The sequence below is a fragment of the Squalius cephalus genome (genome assembly GCF_949319135.1).
Source record: "Squalius cephalus genome assembly, chromosome: 17".
In the NCBI taxonomy this organism is placed as follows: domain Eukaryota; kingdom Metazoa; phylum Chordata; class Actinopteri; order Cypriniformes; family Leuciscidae; genus Squalius; species Squalius cephalus.
The window spans coordinates 18,733,676-18,749,350 of NC_137138.1; the positions used below are offsets into that span (position 1 = coordinate 18,733,676).

The 15,675-nt window shown below is 38.3% G+C and overlaps 2 protein-coding genes across 31 annotated transcripts in view; both read right to left on the reverse strand.

Annotated features, from left to right (window-relative positions):
- Positions 1–513: 513 nt before the first annotated feature.
- LOC307144843 (uncharacterized protein) lies at positions 514–3,498 on the reverse strand. Its single transcript, XM_079847469.1, has 2 exons — positions 3,425–3,498; positions 514–2,273 (listed from the first exon to the last, which is right to left on the reverse strand). The coding sequence occupies exon 2, from the start codon at positions 2,190–2,192 to the stop codon at positions 1,194–1,196; it is 999 nt and encodes a 332-aa protein (XP_079703595.1). The 5' UTR covers positions 2,193–2,273; positions 3,425–3,498; the 3' UTR covers positions 514–1,193.
- A 1,809-nt stretch (positions 3,499–5,307) lies between these two features.
- Positions 5,308–15,675, reverse strand: part of mark2a (MAP/microtubule affinity-regulating kinase 2a) — a 38,877-nt gene continuing 28,509 nt past the window's right edge. For 9 of the 30 annotated variants that reach the window (XM_079847459.1, XM_079847445.1, XM_079847449.1 and 6 more), the window contains 4 exons: positions 13,807–14,061; positions 13,007–13,033; positions 9,502–9,540; positions 5,308–6,972 (listed from right to left, as the gene is read on the reverse strand). In XM_079847459.1, coding sequence (XP_079703585.1) covers positions 6,537–6,972; positions 9,502–9,540; positions 13,007–13,033; positions 13,807–14,061 — 757 coding nt within the window. In that variant the 3' untranslated portion in view covers positions 5,308–6,536. The remainder of the gene's footprint in view (positions 6,973–9,501; positions 9,541–13,006; positions 13,034–13,806; positions 14,062–15,675) is intronic. The other 21 variants (XM_079847452.1, XM_079847450.1, XM_079847464.1 and 18 more) reach the window with 4 other exon arrangements.

Below are 15,675 nucleotides of genomic sequence, written 5' to 3' on the forward strand. Positions count from 1 at the left end.
GTTTCGGATAAACAGTCGAGAAAACAGGCTTTTTACAAACGTACATTTTAAACAGAAGTGTACGCTAACAATAGGCAAACAGCAGTAGTACAAGTAGGACAGGAAACAATGTTGAGAATTCAGTAATATTTTCAATCACAAGCACGTCCATTATAATGTGATGCCAAAATAAGTCTCTAATCTTTAAAAACTTTCTCTGAGTCTGCGGAGTCGGCAAATCAGCTATTTGTCTAATACAACGTGATCTCGAAATACAGTGTAGAATTGATTCAGCGTTGTTTTTAATTTATTAGGCGGTCGGCGGCTGGTCGGTCGTTCGTTTCCTTTGACCGATGGTCCTAGGATGCGGCGGCGGATCCGAAAGTTGAGCGGCTGGTGGATGCGATGTGCTCGGTTAGCCGGTAGGATGTGATTGGTTGATCAGTCAGTTAGCATACAGCTCCGCCCACAACCACCTCTTTACCCATTTCCTCTCTGTTCCTTCCCACTGGTCTCACTTACATCCAGCATTACTTCTAACAACATAGCAAGTTAATTTGCCAACATAAAGGTAGTCCAGAGATGAAATTCAATTAAAAAAAGAAAAACTAAAAAAAAAAAAAAGACAGAATTAATATAATTTAGTTACGAAGACCAATAATGAAAATTCAAAATCTCTCCAAAATAACTTGCCCGATTCATGCAAAAGACAATGACAACACTTGAATATTCCTAAATACTAAACAGAAAAAAACAGGTAAACATTTAACACGACAAATTTCCTGTTGGGTAGGCTATGCATGTTGAAATATCAATGCAAAAAATATATAGATATATTCAAGCGATCTTTTGTATTTAGTGCATGCCAGAGTAAAATGAACTAAAAATGTGATATGCCCAAAAAAAAAGAGAAAAAAAAAAAGAAGAAATTTAAGAAAATACTCAAACCGATATGGCTGGCAAATATAGTACAACATAACATGCTATAAAACTCTGAAACAGGTGTATTTAACTTCCTATTTGCCGTTCCTTCATCGGGCGGACGTAAATCTATTAGTTAAATGAATACAGTATTAACTGATTAACCCGTTATCTAAAATAGCTACAACGATCACAGAATATTACAAAAATTCACCCCTAACTCCCTGAAGTTACGCCCCTCTTAGATTACTTGGCTCCTCGATAATAAAAAAGGGACGGACAAACTTCAATGCTTAGTAGCTACGGCTGAAGCCATTGCTGTACTTGTCCTCCAAATAATCATCCTTATCAAAGCCTGAGCCGAGAGAGTAGCGATGATAGTGGGAGGAAGGAGCGGCGGAAGGGGGAGGGGGTGCTGAGCTAGCGCCATTGCGGGCGAAACCGCGGGCAAAGCCAGCAGAAGAGGGTGGAGGGGGAGGCGGAGGCAGGAGAGAGCGGCGACCGCCGAGAGGGCTGCGCTCACGGTAGTAGCGCCCGGCGAGAGGAGGTGTGACTGGTCGCTGAGGGGGCGGAAGGCGCCGTTCATATGGATCCCGTTCGTAAAAACGCGGGGATGGGGCAGCGTACGGGTCGTGGCGAGGGCCCCTCTCATACACATCACGCTCGTAGTAGGCGCGGGGTGGCGGCGGTGGGAGAGGAGGTGGTGGAAGTCGGCCACGAGGCGGATAGTAGTCACGGGGCGGCGGGCGTGGGGGGAGAAAGTGAGGATGATGGTGTGGGTGAGGTGGATAGTGATGCGGGGGGGGAGGAGGATAATAGTCCTCCTCTCGGCCGTTTCTGGATGGGTTACTGCGGGAGAGGGACACAAAGATCTTTTGGCCCTCCAATTTGGAGTGGTTAAGCTCTGAAATGGCCTCCAGAGCCTCGCTTTCCCTCTGCATGTGAACGAATGCGTAATTCTTCACGATATCGCACTCCACAACCTTGCCAAACGGCTGGAAGAGCTCCTTGATTTTGGCGGCGGTGACACCCTCTGGAACATTGCCCACGTAGATCTTGGTGGCGTTGCGTACCTTGGTGGTGGCATACTCAACGGTGATGCGAGAGCCGTTGACCTCGTGTTTGTGCAAAGCAGAGACGGCCTTTTGCGCCGCCTCTTCCTCATCCATGTGCACGAAGCCATAGTTTTTCAGAATATCACAGTCAGACACAGGACCATACTTCTCGAACAAAGCACGGAGCTCGTCTTCAGTGGTCGCTGAAGCTACATTGCCAACAAATATCTTCACCATTTTGGACAGGAAGAACAGCAGTGTGTTTTGAAATCAGTCTTTGGTTGATTTGCACGTGCAAGGTCTCAAACAATGAAGTTCCTAAGACAAAAAACAAAGTCACATAAACAGGCAAAAAACAAACTACAGTAAAAATAACTTTAGTTCAAGCAAAAAACACAACTTCCCTGCTGCCATCAAGCATTTTCCCATTGGTATTAACAATTAATGGTCACACATACTTGAATCATAGGAATACAAGTCGAGATATTATGTACCTACCCATTCTGTTAGGGTTTATATAAATATAGGAATTATTATAACAGAATGGATTTTTTTACAATAACGACTGTCTAATTCTACCTTAGTCATCCCATTTATTACATGGTTGTTTAAATGCATAGATATGAAATGTTAATTTGAGAGTAAATGAATTGTTGTTTTTCCATGTAGAGTAAAAACCAGAAAGAACATCAGCACAATGCAATTAGCGATGACTGGTTGCCTGTATTATATTATTACGTTTATAATCACACAGCTACTGAGTAAATTAAGTAGTGAAAGAACATGAAGTTAATTTATATAAACATTCGCATAATTACTACATAGCTCTGAGCTAAATGATACAGTTTAGTTGCCACGCTACAAAATTATTTTACCGCTGAATAGCTAAACACGACTGACCAATCAGAACAAAGTGTTTCAGAGCGTGCGTAATATGGGCAAAACGGTTTCACTTTCAGGCTATAGCGTATAGAATTAGTCGATTTCAAACACGGTTCCCACTCTATTTTTTATCTTGATTGTGTGGTCAGCGTGAATTTGACTGAATGACCGATGAAAACATTGTATCTTTAACCTCTTATTTAGTCAAACTGATCCACTGTATCTCAATCAAGCGATGACTAAAGCTATCGTGCTAACGCTAGTAGCAAGCTATATGCTAGCACCAGACTAAGGAAGTAACGTTAGCTACAAAAGTCCGGTGAGGCAAGATTGTATAGTCATTACGACAATCGCAGACAAATTAATCTCACATTGTAAAATAAATCAGTGCGATTAAATTACGATATTCTCGGTTCACATGAGGACGACGCTCAGGATAGGAGAGAATATCGGACAACAGAGTGAATACATTTTCTGAATTATGGTCAATTAAACGGTCTTCTCGTACTTCTTACGCACTCGACGAGTGAAATACAGAGGAAAACCATTTAAAATCTCTATTAAGAATTGTAATCTTTAAAACTCACCTTCAACAACGCGCAACTATACCGAAGACATGAGCTAGCTCACTGATAATGTGTGATGACGGAGTCAGTGCCTCGTTTGGGGTTGGAGCCTTGGGGGAGGGTCACATGCGCGGTGAGGCGTTTAGAGTTAGCGCCTCCTACTGATTGACCCCAGTTAGTGAAGGGAAGTCCGATTCATTTAAGCGAACCGGTTCTTTCGAACAGTTCATTAAAAAACTCCATCAAAATGATTCAATGACTATTTTACGTAATACGTCATTACATGCTCCCTGACGTATCTGCGTGATCCATTACGTACTGTAAAACGTTGAAACGACAAATAAAGCTTAAAAAAAAGTTTTTTTAAAAATATTTTCAAACCTGATGTAATGCATATTTTTGAGTCATGACCAATGTGTTTAAACAAGTTTCAGTTAACGTTTCAAAGTGTTTAAATTTATTTTTTGACTTTTTATGTCAGGGTATGTGTAGTTGTACCACATGACATGGAAAGTGTACCAACCTACCCATACTTTACACGAGCAGTTTTACCAGTATTTGAGAGAGATCTACAAACCTTTTCACTCAGGATCACTTGGATCATGTTTACTGTTATTACCTTGTCAATTCATAATAAATGAGCTATGTTTGCAGTTGTGCCACCCTGACATATGAGAATATAGCCTACTAATTTGATGGACAGAAGTTTTACAATGATCATAACAGCTTTAACACTACTGATCTTTTTTCAAACGTTTTTTTATGAAAGGTTTCAAACTTAAAATGATGCCATAGTAATTAGTTTTAAAATAATTAAGACGCCATTTTAAGTAGTTTTCTTAGTCTGTTCATTTGTTCAGACAGTTGCACCACCTGACATTTTGGGGTTTTAAGATAAACTATAAAATATGTATCATTTAAATGTTCTAAAAATGAATTCAAATTAAATAGGCATTATAGAATAAAGTGATATGTGTCATGAATTTATCAAGTTATTTTTAATAGAAATGCACTTGGACACAAAAATATGCACTTCATGTCATTGGCTCATTGACCCAATGATGTTTACTCAAGCAGTAAGCATATTTGATATTAATCTCAGTAGGCTACATTTTACTGCTATTCGGCTACTGGAGTTGAGTAACTTACCTTTCGCCCCTTCACTCGAAAACCGCTCGGACCGATTCAGTGAACGAATCGTACGTTTTCTTATCCGACTCGGAATAACGATTCGTTTCACGAAACGGATATCACTATCACAGATGTGCAGATGTCATGTGTTGCATCCGGTGTCATTTTTTCTTTCTTTCCTTCCTCGGATTGTTCAAATCAGTTTACAAACAAAATCCCAATTATTTGAACTAAACATAGCCAAAAACTTTGGTAATCAAAACCTCATTTTTTCAAGATTTATCATAAAACTTTGCTACTTTTCTAACCCCTTAGAGCACTGTCATTTTCACATTTTATATATTCGTTCATTCAATTCCTCACTCAAAGATTACTGCATATCAGATAGGATAAGCATTCCATTAATAAAAGAGACTAAACAATTTACTAATATGGATTAAATCTGCTGCTGGGTTAAGAAACAGTATATATATATATTTTCCTAACATGAAGAAACGTTTTTCAACAAATGAAATAGGCAAAAGTTGATATTTGGAACAGTATCATAAACCAAGAATAACAGTTATGGCTATATGTTTTAGCATCTGCAATTAACATACATTTAATTTAAAATGTAAAGATAATAATCATAAATAACATTATATACTAAAAGTACACTAACTAATTATGTTAAGCACTGTATAATGTTAAATATTAATAAAAGTGTTACCCTACAAAAAAAAAAAAAAAACACTTAAATTAGAGACTAGTTAGTTTCCAAGTGCTCTCAGGTGGAATGTTTTAGAAAGTAAATAGTTTTATTTGTATTGCACGCTCTTTAAATCAATTAAAGAACAAAAGCATATTTCAAATGTTGTTTGAAGGTGAAACAAAATAAAAATAAAAACAATACACTAAAATAAAAAGAATATTGTTCATAAACAGTTGAACACAAATCATCCAATGTCTGGTTTATTCATATAATAATATTAATAATTATCTTCTCCAGAGAAAGGCAACGAAACAGACTTATTCCAGTGCAGCAGATTGGATCCAACCAGCAAGTCTTAATTACACTACAATCCACCAATAATTACTTAATTGGCCCTTAATTAGTTTCAGATATATAACCCCTGCAATAGAGGAAAAAAACAAACAAACAACAAAAAACTAATTGTCTGGGCATAGAGTGCTAAGAGGTGATTCACCTCCAGTGCACCGAGGGTTCAAGTCAACACTTCCATTTCAGCTCAAATAAGACACTGTACTGTGATGTAGAAATGGGGCAGAAGTTACGGATTAGCAACCACACCATTGGCTAGATCAGAACCAATCAGAGCATGACTGAATATGAAAATTCAAATTCTGGCTCTACTGAATGTGCCTAGCCATTTGGGTCTCGATTTTTTTGTTGTACATTCAGAGCATAAAACAACCAATCTCTCCATCTCTGCTCATCACAGCTAACCTGGAATTGGAAGCAAGATCAAGTAATGTGGTTTAGTTTACCATTGTTTGTTTGGGGATGAACAAGGAATAAGGACCAGGGTATTGGGGGGAGTTAGCTACAGCTTTCCATGACAGTAGCTGGTTTGCATTTGTAGAAAAAAAAAAAAAAGATTCACTGGCAAACAATTCCAGTTTATTAACGCCAACCTCTTCTCGCTCTCTCTTAACTCTTTCTGAGCTGACGACAATTGTGAGGTCCAAGAAAAACCACAACATTTGAACGAAATTGCCAAAAATAAAGATGACAACACAAAGTATTCGAGGAGGGTGAGAAAGGAACAGAAAACCCAAACCAAGACAGAACACCTCCCCCAAAAAATAAACCCCTTGAAAAATGTCTATATGCACAAATGTCCCCCATGAACTTGTCTTACACCTTTACAGCCTCGAGACTCTTCATTGCTGCCGTAGAGCTCACAACTCCAATGATTTTCCTCACAGTGCCTCCTCATACCCAACATATGGGCTCCAGCCGTTCCTCAAGATCTTTTCACACAAAAACCGATCGACTTCCTCACAGTTTTAGCTCATTGGCAATCTTCGAGGCGATGTTCTTGAAGGCGATGGATGTTCCGGAGATCCTCTTGAAGCGCACCCCGTTGAGAGAGAGGCGAGGTAGCTTGCACACCTCCATCTCCCACTGGACGAAGTCGTCGTGCGCAGGGTTGCCCGAAACGCAGAGGAGCATGAAGCGCTCGCGCAACTCGTACTCGCAGCTGTTGGAGTCCAGAACTTTCCGGATCTCCTTCATCATTTCGTTGGGCTCCATGGAGGAGGTGGTCTTCATGCTCCAGGTGAAGCGAAGGGAGCGTGGCTTGGTGTCCTTGGAGGCCTGGGTGGATGAGGGTGTGCTGGACGCTGGAGAAGAGGAAGAAAAGGAGTCCTTGTTTTCGTCGCCGGGCAGTCCCTGGGTACCTTTCTCCATCTTGTCAGCTGGGCTCAACATGGGTCTTTGTTGAGAACGATGAGAGGAGAGAGGCACAAACAGGAAAATGAAGGTGAAGACAAGGAAATGCAAATGATAACAGACAAAGCTTGGTTGATTCAAGCTATAACGTCTACATAATAGATCTTCTGCTTCAACACATTCAAATTAAATCAACATGATGAAATGTTTTTATAAATCAACACAAAACACCAGCATGGTCCCATGGTGGAAGACTACAATGCAGTCAAAACAAAGTCATCCGCTAACTAATCGGACATCTGTAAGGTGCTTGAGGGAGTAAAAAGAAAAAACTTATGTAAATATAATAAAACACTACATGAGTAGAAGTGTTGACCTATTTTCAAATTCTTGTTTGTATATTAAAGAAATGCACTAGTAAAAGTTTGGTGTCAGTAAGATTTTTATACTTTTATCCAGCAAGGATACATTAAATTGTTCAAAGCTGACAAAGACATTTATAATGTTAGAAAAGATTTCTACTTAAAATAAACACTGTTTTTGAACTTTTGAACTTTCTATTCACCAAAGAAACCTTAAAAACAAAATTACGGTTTCCACAAAACTATTACGCAGCACAACTGCTTTTAAAGGAACACGTCAACTTTTTGGGACTTTAGCTTATTCACCGTATCCCCCAGAGTTAGATAAGTCCATACATACCCTTTTCATCTCTGTGCTTGCTGTAACTCTGTCTGACGCACCCACCGCTAGCCTAGCTTAGCACAAAGACTGGAGGTAAACGGCTACAGCTAGCATACTGCTTAGAGCCCTGCACAGGGCAAAAAATCCAGCCCTAACTGAGACCTGGCCCGTGGTGTTCAAGCCCTAATCTGTACCCAGCCCGAAAACGTCAGCAATTTTTCAGCCCGAACACCTTGCACGCGCGTCGCGTTACTTGCATGTTGCGTTGCATATTTATAATATTATCAATATAACAATATTTCATACAGTAGCCTGCGCTCTGCACGTATATTATGGGGACGATGAAAGGAGAGAAGCTAAATGAGCCAGAGCCCGACCAAAGCCCGCCTGAGAAGCCCCGTGGTGAGGAGCAGAGAGTTCGCTCAGAGTTGGAGTAAATCACTCCGCAGAAGTAGCAGTGCTTCGCCTTCTGAGACTATAGTTCCCAGTATGTATACGGTTAGAAGACGGCTGTGTCTCATGTGACCTTGTTATTCGTACACGCTATGACTATACAAATCACAACATGTAAATAGGAAAATGTTGGCGTTATTTTGTCGCTTATTGGGAGCAAGAATGCAAAGAACGGACTTGTGTTCTTGGGGAGAACGCTCTTGCTAGTTGTTCTTGGAAGAATGAACTCACAAGGTGACGAGCACACAGAACGCTGCTGACAGTTTGAGACGATGTGTTCTTGCTGGTATTGCGCAATAATACCCCCGCACAGACGCCATCTGCAGTACTCAAACATAACGAGAATTATTGACGATAACAGCCAGGCTTTATCGCCCAAGCCTACCCTCAGCTCAAGGGATTACTCTACAACTGTACACTACAATGTAATGTATATTCACAACAATAAAGCAACGCTTATGGAGATTCTCACTTCCAAAACGTTTGAGCACATTTTCGATTCGCCATAAATTTTCGTAAAAATGCCAATATTTGAAATCTACACAGTTGATTTCTCGCATCAAATGTTCTCAGAAGTGAATTTAGTGATGAAATAGCGTACGAAATTGTAGAAAAACAACTTAACTATTGACCTGCCTCTCCTTCCTCGAATGCCGAAATGAATGCCGTCAAGTTCACAGAAGTTACCAACCGATGCATCCTCAGTAAAATGGGTGTGTCAAGAACACTTCCAGGATTTTTAACCGTTCTTGCCAAAATGCAAACTTGTGTATTGGGACAGTACTTGGGCAGCGACTGATGACGTTTCACAAGTCCACAAGTACAGACAAGAACGCATATTGAGAAACTTTGTGCTAAGCTAGGCTAGCGGTGGGTGCGCCAGACAGAGTTACAGCACGCACAGAGATAAAAAAGGTATGGACTTATCTAACTCTGGGGGATACGGCGAATAAGCTAAAGTCCCAAAAAGTCGGCGTGTTCCTTTAACATTGATAATAAGAAAACAGCAAAATCAGCAGAATGATTTCTGAAGGATCATGTGACACTGAAGACTAGAGTAGAGTAATGATGCTCTAAATTCAGTTTTGCCATCATATGAATAGATTACATTTTATAATACATATAAAAATAGAAAGCATTTTATTGTTTAAAATTGTTCAAACATTTCAGAATGTTACCGTTTCACTGTTTTTGATCAAATAAATGCAGCCTTGGTGAGAATTAGATTTTCAAAAGCATTAAAAAAAAATCATACCGACTCTAAACTTTTGAACAGTGGTGTACATTTGATTGTCTCAAGTTGCAAGTCATCAAATTATTAAAAAGAAAAAAAGAACAAAATATTTTAATCTTTAAATGACTCCACGGTCTCATTAAGTAATGATTCAGTGATTTGAGCAGTACACTTTTGGAGATTTTTATTAGTTGTCCTCACCTGCTGGCCTCATCTCGACCCTCTCCCTCATACGGACTCCTCAAAGAAAACCAACAAGTTTAGTCCCTCAATTCAAGTTATTATTGGTGCTAGCTAAGTATTAGTCCTGTTTATGTAGATTTCATTATCAAATTTATCATCATCAATATCCTGTTTAAATCAGTAAAATGACCAAAAGAAATTTAGCAAAAGCCATAAAGCATCTTTTTACAGTCCCTTCACCAGCTTCTGGACAAAATTTTCCTTTTAAACTCTGAACCTTAGGATCAACACACACTCGCATAAGCCACTCTGTACTCAGCATAAAAGTGCACAAATGAGCAGACAAGAGCTAGAAGACCAACATAAGGATATACATATCCATATTCAAAATGGAGAGAATATCTGATGTGAAAAAAACTGTTAAAGTGCAAGTTCGGATTTCCTTTGTGTACTTTCTGGGGTCTGGTTATGTAAGAGCATCATTTAAAAGAAAACCCAAAGGAATGAAAAATGTTTATTAAAACCCAACTGCAAGATTCAGAGTAGTGCCTAGTGCAAAACTACCAGGAGTCCCACTAAACTTAAATCCCAAGATTGTCTGTCAAAGATGAACTGTAAAAATGAGTATCTGTGGCTGACATTTTATGTAAATAATAGCCCAATAATTTTGTCTACTCATGTGCAGCTGAACAAGTGACTTTAGGGAGGAGTGTGTTGAAAGATGAAGTCGAACGGGGAGACCAGCCACCTCCAAAACAGCGCAGCACGAGAACGAAGGGACAAAAGCAGCACGTTTGTTTTAGTGCAGCCATATAAGAATAAGCAGTAGACCGTAAGAGGAGAGAAGCAGGAGTCACCCTATACAACCCTCACCATGAAAACACAACTGTCATCCTCTATTTACACTGCCAGGCTCTCTGCAAACCATGAACTTACCCAACCTACTCAAAATCAAATGTCAAGCTTTTGGGTGAGTGTTTAGTTCCCATCAACAGAATATAAATCAAAAAGAATTTGGTGCCTAGTACTTCTAATAATTTAACATCTGTCTGAGGGGTCTACAAAACGGATAAGAAAAAGGAATTTAACAATTCTTGGTCCACTTACCTAAGGCATTGTAATAAATTGCATTATACCTTTAACAACACTTTATTAATACAATAATAAAAGTATTATTAAAGACACAGTATGTAAGTTTCTCCGCTAGAGGTCGCTTTTTCAAAACAATAACAACGCCGTAGCTTGATGACGTCGTGAATGAGCGTGCAATCATGGGAGTTGTCATCTTCACCTCCACAGCCGACGGAAAGCAATCCGACATAACTCAGGCAGAAATCATGTTCATAGGAGGGCTAATGTATTAAAGTTTTATTAACCTTACTGTGGTATGAAGCCAGGCAGGGCCGAGAGCCTGGGACATTTTACTTTGCTGTTTTTTTAGCATGCTAATATGCCACTGTCGCTCCTTTTGCTTTGTGGTTTATTTTACGATTAAAGTTATGTTTAATTTTCACGTTCTTCCCTGAACTTGAACTTTATTACAGTTACGTTTAATCACTAAAATTCACATAATTTTATTTCATTCTACTAAAACAGCTGCAAGTGCTGAATTACTATTCATACAGGTCACTTTATTTGACGAATTAAAATTGTGGGGTAACGCAGCGCTGTTTTACGTGGTCAAAACAATCATACTAAAATACATTTGAATGTGTAGAAAGTTAACGTTACTCTCTGCATTAGCTTTGTGGCTGGCGTCTTTGGTGTTTCCATGGTTTCTATGAGGGTAACACGAATATGACGTCATTGACAGGCAACGCAATGACACGGGCCGTTAAACTGGTTAAAATTGCTGATTTCTTTGGATTTAAGCATTGTTGAAATCATTGTTGGGATACTTTAATTCAAAAATCTTACATATTGTGCCTTTAATGAAGGAACCATTTATAACGACACTAGGTTTTTGAAACACTTTTTGATTTAAACAACCAGTCAGAAACTACACTGATTCAAATCTCACAACACTTAAAAGGATAGTTCACTAAAAAGTAGTAATCTACTCGCCCTCAAGTTCTTCCAAACACAAGAATCTTTAAAACACCAAAGATGATATTTTTTACTAAACCTGAGAATGTCCATTGAAGGTCCACGCAACCGAAAATTAAGGTTCATAAAGTGAACGTAAAAAGTAATCCATGTAAATCAAACGGTTAAATGCAAGTCTTAATCAAGACTATTTTATATGAAGAGATTTGATTTAGGCTTTTATTCATATTTAAACATTGATCAATGCTCATAAAGAACATCAAATATGGTAAAAAGAAGCTCAAACATATTTGCTTAACGCACAACCACCAATGAGGTTTGTTCTCGAAAGTCATGAAAACATTTTTGAGCTTCTGAAGCATCAACAAGGTCTGTTCTTGAGCAGCAAGCACATTAGAGCTTCCCTTTACCATACTCGTTCTCCATGTACACATATTGATCAATGTTTATATATGAATAAAAGTCTAAATTAAATAAGTTCATCATATAACACAAACGTGTCTCTTTAGAAGATTTGGACTAAATCGCTCATTTGAAATCTTTCAAGTTTCATTAAAATATCTTCATTTGTGTTTTGAAGATGAACTTCAGTCGTTATGGGTTTGGAACGACATGAGGGTGAGCTAGCTAGCGTTAGAGCAACCTATTTAAATAACAGTTCTCTGTTCATTTTGAGTTGAACATGACAAAACAACTTCAAGTCAAGAACAGCCGAGTCGATTTTAACGCATCAGTCTTTGACAGATTCATTCAAATCAATCAGTTCATGAGTCATTTGTTCATGAATCAGACTACAATTGTCACGCTGTATGTTTGGTGTGGACATGGCAATAGAAAGATGTGTTTTGTCTATTTATAGCAGCGCCCAGTCTTTCTCTTTCATCACATTAAATTTAGACTGCAAGCTTCCCATTTTTTTCCCCTAGGCACTGTAGATGTAGATATAGCTGTACATTTGAGTATTTTAAGTAGATGTTCAAAGAACCATTAAATTAACTGAGCATCAAAATCATTTAGTTTTAAGAGTTTTATCAAGAGTTCAGTCCTTGTCTAATGGTCTAATTTGAAAATCTACAAACACCTGACAAACTTGGAGTGTATCACACTGTCATTTAACTGCATTGTAGGAGTGTAGCCATGTTGCATGATTACAGTACAGACGAGGGCACAGGAAGACCATTCACAAGATCTGCGGAACAATGTACATGACCGGACTCCTTGAGTTCATATGAGAGAGGAACGGGGTGTAATGCAAATAAAAGAGGGATGTGTTATTCATCGAGGTAAAACAAGGAAGAAAAGAGGGCTGGCGGAGGAGTGAGTCAGGCAATGAACGCAGAGCATTAGTAAAAAAATAATATGAAAAGATATGCATATGGAACAATAATAAATGTTGACAAGACATCACAGAAGGAATAATAGAGCACAGGAAAAAGACATTGTCTTAAGAAAACGCAAGGGTAGTGTTATTGCCTACCTTCTGGGAAATCTGAATGAGAGATTTCTACAAAAAAAATTAGAGAAAAAAGGGAAAATAAAGTGTTTCTCACATGTGCATGAACCATTGAAAAAGCTCTCAATTAAATACTTCCTGTTTGGCTGATAGATGAAAAGTTTTTAAAAAGAGTTCTTTATGAACCCAATGAAAGGTTCTTCTGAGCTTTAGTGTTAGCTGGGGGGGCACTAAAAAGGGCACCGGTGATTAAAGTCAGATTAAAGAATGGGAATTGCAATTTATTAAGTTACAACAGGGCTATTTAGGATCGCTGAAGAAATTGTGAATTGTAAATGCATTGCATGAATGATGGATGTTAGATCAGGGTCAGGTTTGCAGGGTTCCCACACATTTTGGCGAATGTATTTCGAGGACTTTCCTAATCATTTCTGATTACCAGATAAAGAAGAAAAAAATATATAGATTGCTTAGGCAATTCAATTAGCATAACTACAAAAACAGAATAAGATGTAGTGAATCTCCATGACTTTTCTAGGCATGGAAATCGCTCCCAGATATTTCCTGACTGTGGGAACCCTGGATTTAATGTTAGTTATCCATCAGTTAGCATCTCTCACACTTAAAACCATCTCTGCTACAGCAGCCCTTTGTTTCAGAGTTCATGATCATAGCGATAAAAAATAGTGCCAGTCCAAATCATTTCGTCCTGAAAGAGGGGAGCACTGGTGAGAGTGATGAGAACGTGTGCATGTGTATTGCTGAACTCAATATTTCGCAATTGCAAGTAACAGTGTCGCCATGTGGACCAATCATAAACTCACCTGCGTACAAATTTGGAAGTAAACTTGCTGAAGATACCCGTCCCGGGACGGCGCACCTGGCTGTTGCCATGGGAAAGGGAGGGGGAGGCAGAGGGGTCGTTGTACGCTGAGGCTTGCTGGTCTCGTGTGGCTCTTTGCTGGCCAGCGTGGAAAGTGCTTCTGCTAGTCACCCCTCTGGGGAAGTTGGTACGGTCAGCCATTGAGGAAATGTTCTGAGCTGAGGGGGACACAACTGGTGCTCTCTGGTTGGCTGTGCTGTTTTTTTACAAAGAAGTTTGCAAAGGTGAAAAGAGAATTAAGGTTAAGGTTAACAGTGAATTTAAGCCACTTGTTTTCAACATGCAGCTTCAATAATCAGGCACTAAAAGAACAAACAGGCCATTTCATTATGCTAACAACTGTAGCTCTTGCTGCTAATGCACTGATGACAGACAAATTATCCTGGTGGAAATGAACCAACATTTAATTTGAGATTGATTTTAAAATGTGATTGAATAAAATCCAAGCATGCACATGCATGTGAAATCCAAGTATAATTCCACCATCAGCCCTTTCTGTACCATGCCAGACGTGACAATCCACAGGCTTAAATCACATTAGGACCACATTGTTTTTTTTTAATGTTACAAAACCATACAATATGTAATAGTTTAAAGGTAAAGTGTGTAACCTCTGCATCACTGTATCATATATTGGTCAATATTAAACACAATATCAGCCAATACAAGATATTTAACTGTGCCGCTCATTTGACCTATTTTTACATTTAGATTACATAGTAATCCAATGCTCCATTAAAGTTAAACTAAGTAAACAATTTGAATTTAATAACAGTTAAATGTAATCTTCAGAAAATTTCTAAATGAATACATTTTTCATAGTGTACATTACAATGTTGTGATTCAAAAATTTACTTGTAGCATCATAAATCACTACAGATCAAAGTTTGGGGTCAATAATATATTTTTTTAATTAATTAAAACTTATTTATGCATTAAAATTTCTCAAAAGTGACTAAAGACATTTATGATGTATTAAAATATTTCCATTTCAAATCGTTGCTGCTCTTTTGAACTTTTTATTCTAAGGATCTTGTAATCTTGAAAAATTTTAAATCAACATAAAACATTTGTTTTCAACTGTGATAAGTTTTCTTGAGTAGCAAATCAGCATATTAGATATGATTTCCGAAGGATCATGTGACACTGAAGACTGGAGTAATGATGCTGAAAACTCAGCTTTGCCATCACAAGAATAAATTAGATTTTAAAATATTAAAACAGAAAACAGTTATTTTAAATTGTAATATTTCACAATATTACTGTTTTTACTGTATTTTTCAAAGGTAGTTCAACGATAGTTCTTATCGGTATTGAACAGAATTTTTATATTAATAAATACCATGTCTTCAGAGTACAACGGTATTTAAAATTTAAGGAAAATCTACAAATGCTCAACTTAGTCCATCCACATTAAACTGGGAACAAGTATTTTAACACAGATTTTTTTTTTACACACGTCACCCCTAATTGTTATCATGCAGCTATTACCAACAAATAACAAGACTCAACAACAACAAAAAACTCTTTACGGAGGAAGACAAAACCCTTGCATGCATACAACTTTCTGTGACAGTTCCAAAATGGAACATGCAGTGAGACAGGTTTTAGAGGATATTAGTGCACTGTCTAGTTTGTCTGCAGAAAAGAAGGGGAGGAGAAGGATGGGGCGGCAGACCTAAAAGACTACAATATGACACCAAGCAATGTGACAATAGTGAAGGAGGATCTTGCATGAAAAGACAGACATCTAGTTAAAGCATGCATGTGAATTATGGGTTAGAAAGGAATGAGCTGGCAGGTATGTGAC

Bases quoted from the DNA above. Each gene is read 5' to 3' on its own strand.
- LOC307144843 (XM_079847469.1), bottom strand. From the start codon at position 2,192: ATGGTGAAGATATTTGTTGGCAATGTAGCTTCAGCGACCACTGAAGAC.